Consider the following 4,851-nt stretch of genomic DNA (forward strand, 5'->3'; position numbering starts at 1 on the left):
AGCCTTTTTCGACCAATCAGATCGTTGTTTCCGACACCATGAAACCCCACCGCCATAAAAACTCCCGTTCCTAACAGAGCAGTTGGAGCGTATTGAGGAGGGCATGGACTCCGTCAACAGGGACATGAGGGAGGCAGAGAAGAACCTGACAGACATGGCCCGGTGCTGTGGTCTGTGTATCTGGCCAATCAGGAAGTAGGTCTGGTTTCCCCGGGATCTCCTCCTTCATCCCCGCTGGTGGCGCCCAGTTTTATTAAATCAGATTAAAAACTTGCAGAGCTTTCGCTCGTGCAGAGTGACATGATTTCAGTTGCTTGCAGCTGTTTTGTTTTTTGTTTTTTTTTAGTTCGTTTGTGCAGCTATTTGGGAAGTAATTGGTGATTTTTTTTTTTTTTTTCTCGTTTGGATTTTGCTTCGCCTCCCCACCACTTCCTCCCTCCCTCCCTCCCTCCCTCCCGCCTCCTCCTCCTCTTCGTAGAGCAGTTGGAGCGTATAGAGGAGGGCTTGGATCAGATCAACTCTGATATGAAGGAGGCAGAGAAAAACCTGACCGACCTGGGCAAGTGCTGTGGCCTCTGCACCTGTGAGAAGTAGGTGGAGGGGTGTGTGTGTGTGTGTGTGTGTGTGTGTGTGTGTGTGTGTGTGTGTGTGTGTGTGTGTGTGTCAACCGCTCTATAATATGCATAACTGGATTCTTTACTGCCATCTACTGGATTTTAGCATGTATGGCGTCGTACAGGAGGCCGAACGCTAATGAAAGTGACAGATAATTCCCGGCCAGGATTCGTATCTGCTCCCACAATGCAATGGGTTCCTCCCACAGACTGTTTATAAAAGAGTTCGTAGCTTCAGGTCTGTAAAATGGTTCCGATCCAGAAGTGTCTTCAGCTGCAATACCAGCGAGTGCCACTAGAGGTCGGCTCCAAAAAGCCTCCGGCTCCATAGACTCCCATTCAACTTCTCTCATCAAATCCAAAGTGAATAAAATGTGTCCATCAGTTATCTCGGTGTTGTTAGCTAAAGTCACTCCTTCTTATTAGTTTTCTGGAGGTCCATCTGAAAATAATCCCTCATTCATTAGAAAAGAAGATTCAAGAAGACCTGTTTTTTTTACAAGACTGTCCTCACATCAGGTTCATTTGTTGCTTTCAGCTTTTGTTGCTGGCTTGCTTTGCTGCTCTGAGGATTTTCAGCTGCACAGATTTCATCTAGTAACATTTTTGTTGTCTTTATAGTGTGTGTTTATAGGACCGCTGCTGTACCCAGACTGTCACCTCGCACTACCTTTATTCCAACAACATAATAAAACAATACTGTCCTGCCAGTGTGGGTGCAGTACGGTTCCTGTGTGTCACATTAAACAATAGAAAAAAAAGAAGACATTAACGAAGTGTCTCTGTCAGACTGAAGGCTTTTGAGGAGAGCGGAGCCTACAAGGCAGTTTGGGGCGGAGCTTCCGGTCAGGACGGCGTCGTGTCCAATCAGCCGCCGTCGTCCCGAGTTGTCGACGAGAGGGAGCAAATGATCATGAGTGGAGGATACATCCGCAGGTAGGTGTGTGTGTGTGTGTGTGTGTTTGCTCTCCTTTACAACACATGTAATATGACCACGCAGCTGGCCAAACACAGGACATCATCCATCATGAACACACACACACACACACACCACACACACACACACACACACACACACACACACACACACACACACACTTTGTGTGCTCCTGTGTTTTGTTCTGCCGCTGCGCCTCAGGGTGACTAACGACGCCCGGCGAGGACGAGATGGAGGAGAACCTGGCTCACGTCGGCAGCATCATCAGAAAACCTGAAGAGCATCGCGCTGGACATGGGCAGCGAGATCGACCACGCACAACCTTCAGATCGAACGCACACGTGGGAAGGTACCGCAGCTGACCTCTGACCTCACAACACGCCGGCCTCTATCGGAAACATCCTCGTGATAAAAAGAGTGACAGTTACGTAAATGTACAGAAGAGACGGTCCGCGGCTGTAATATAGAACACAAAGGCTCCATCTGCCTTCAAAATAAGAGCTTTAAATGCTTTTTAAATTACATCCGTTCAACACGAAGACAGAGTTCAGTCTCTTACGGCTGTTGCGGTTAGCTTGCAGCAGTTTGTTTTGATGGTGACCAAAGCACTCTCTTATCGGAGACTTTGTTCGATGAGTCGTCGCAACAAAGCAAACTTGAAGCGCTCCGGTGGTTGAGTCCGCCGGGCTCTCATCAACACTTCCTGTTTCTTTTCTTTTTCCTCTCTCTCTCTCTGCAGGCCAATCTGAACGTGTCGCGCATCGACGCCCGCCAACCAGAAAGCGAACAACCTGATGAAACGATAGGATCCTCCTCCTCCTCTCGAATCTCATTCTTTCGTATGGTTTTGCATGCTGTGCCAATGTGTCGCCACGGTTACTCTCTTGCCTCTCTACACGTGTCACTTTTTCAACCATGAAATGTCGACACTACAATATTATGGCTTTTTGATATTCACATAGGAACCAGAAGTGTGTTGTTTAATGTTCTTTTATGTCTTGTCTTGTGTTTTTAATATCTCCATTCATTCCCTGTGATGTTAATGATCTTGTTGCATGACGAGATTAAATATTTTTGTGGGGGGGGGGGGGGGGGGGGGGGGGGGGGGGGGGGATTTTAACCCCGTATCAAGGTGGCCTCGAACTCGGACCACGGGGAGCTTTAACGATCCCTGTGGGGAAAGTGGGTCACTGCAGGCGTCGCCGCCGACAGCAGCAGCAGAGAGCGCGATCAGAAAAAAACAAAACAAAGCACATGAATTCAAAAGATGAACATGGTGGAGTCACTCGGCGTCTCTCTGGGTGGTGGCGAGCAGCTTCAAACCCTCAACCCCACCCTCGTCTGGACACATCGAGGAATAACTCCCTTCTGTGCAGAAAATATGTGCACATTTCTTAAAAGGGAAAATTCAAGATATTAAACCAATATAAACATATTTGTACCCCCCCCCCCCCCCCCCCCCCCCCCACCCCCGCTATTTCTCTATTCTGAGATGTTTCCATAGTGGTTGAAACACGGTGCGCGATGGCGCCCTCTGCAGGCCCATCCGGGGTATTGCCTAAGAAGAAGGAAAACACGTAATTTGTCCTTAAATGAGGGCGTCTGGCGACACCAAGCGGACAAACGTGGAAGTTCTTCTTCCTGGTTCCCTCTTCCATCTTCATCTCCTCGTCCTCCACGTTGATATAAAATGGTGGTGAGGTGATGATGCGGTGGGGGTTGTCTTTAAAAAAAAAAATTATTTATAATATTTGTATTCAGTCATTTGAAGGGGGGGGGAGGGGGGAGGGATGTCTGATTTCATCTAAGGTTGTATTTTTTGCTGAAAATACCAAAAACTCACAAATCCACAGCATTTTCCTAGAAAATGAAATGTAATCAACAACAGACAATTATAAATATTTTTGGGTTCAGTTTGGTGAACTGCTCCGGCCGGGTCGGTTATCGAAGGTGAAAACTTGTTCGCAGACAACTGCTGGAACAAAGTGGTGCAGCGGTAGGAGCGAATATCGGTGTTTGTTGTGGTGAAATGCTGAAATATGAGGATTATGAATAAAAGTGCGCACAGAAATCTGGTGTGCATGGCTTAATTTGGACCGGAGGGGGAGGGGCTGTCTGTGGGCGGGGGGCACGTGATGACATTTACGTAGCAGTTCTTTGTTTTCATGAAATACCAAAAACATTAATACGAATTTGTGACTTTTATGATTTGTTTGTTTGTTTGTTTGTTTTTTTAAATGGGACTGATTTGGCGCACGTGCCTGGCGGGGGGGGGGGGGGGGGGTGAAAATGTTGCGCGTTCAAGGAAAAAAAAAAAAATCGCACGCGCTGTGGAGTCTGCGCAGTTCGGGTTTTCTCGTCACTCCGAACTTTCGGGAGAACCGCGCGGAGGAAGGAGGGGAGAACAACGCCATTTTCCCCGGTAATTATTTTCACCCTATTCAGGGTTTTAAAAGCGCACATGACGATTCGTTCGCGGTAACGGAGCGCGGGCGCGTCCCTCCAGCGAGACGCATCCCGAACAGCCACAATACCAAACCAAGCAGCGTGGCGACGGAGCGAGCAGACATCTTCGTCCTCTATCTCGGCCACCGATAGTCGCGGCTCCGTTACCGCGCGTGTAACGTCCACGGTAAATCCACGGATCCGTACCGACTTTCTCGGTCCGTGTGGTTTCGCGGTTTTAACGCGGCGTCGTTTCATCCCGGAGGTTAGCCGACGGGAGACATCGGGGGGCGCGAGGCAGGCACGAGCCACAACAAAGGCTGAAGAAGGTCGCAGCTGATTGGCTCCGACGGAACACGTGGGCAGACCGAAGACACGCCATTTAAAATCGTTCAGTGATGAGAAGTTTTCAACAGTTTGTGTAAAACGCGTCTTTATACATTTACAAGCTCACTTTTTTTTTTTTTTTTTTTATCACTATAGAAGCAGATTGTGGCAAAATCTGGCTTTAATTGAAAAGCTAGAGACAAACCAAATAGAAAATGAATCCTCACGCCACTACATTCATTTAAGTAGCTTGGTCAGACTGATATGTTTTCATATTTTCACCAGTATGGAGTTGATATTTTTCTTGTTATATATATATATAAATATATATATATATATATATATATATATTAAGGGTATTTTTGATTTTAATACAAGACTTTGGTAAAGATATCAATTTGTTTCAATTTGTATACTATAAAAACCAGATTGATATTTAAATTATTTGATGAAGATGGGAGAGCTAACCACAGCACATCGAAACATTACTCATCCTTCAGTCATTTTTCACCAAGGCCTTCTTTTGTT

The 4,851-nt window shown here is 46.8% G+C and overlaps 1 protein-coding gene across 1 annotated transcript in view; it reads left to right on the forward strand.

Moving 5' to 3' along the window:
- The window catches only part of LOC138212697 (synaptosomal-associated protein 25), a 6,439-nt gene extending 3,830 nt beyond the window's left edge, over positions 1 to 2,609 (forward strand). Inside the window, 8 exon segments of the mRNA XM_069173191.1 lie at positions 479 to 590; positions 1,404 to 1,550; positions 1,753 to 1,771; positions 1,773 to 1,817; positions 1,819 to 1,863; positions 1,865 to 1,900; positions 2,291 to 2,320; positions 2,322 to 2,609. Coding sequence (XP_069029292.1) covers positions 479 to 590; positions 1,404 to 1,550; positions 1,753 to 1,771; positions 1,773 to 1,817; positions 1,819 to 1,863; positions 1,865 to 1,900; positions 2,291 to 2,320; positions 2,322 to 2,357 — 470 coding nt within the window. The 3' untranslated portion in view covers positions 2,358 to 2,609.
- Positions 2,610 to 4,851: the final 2,242 nt, after the last annotated feature.

This window comes from Embiotoca jacksoni, unplaced genomic scaffold (genome assembly GCF_022577435.1).
Source record: "Embiotoca jacksoni isolate LCO1_2020_lvr unplaced genomic scaffold, fEmbJac1.0.p SCAF_58, whole genome shotgun sequence".
NCBI classification, from domain to species: domain Eukaryota; kingdom Metazoa; phylum Chordata; class Actinopteri; family Embiotocidae; genus Embiotoca; species Embiotoca jacksoni.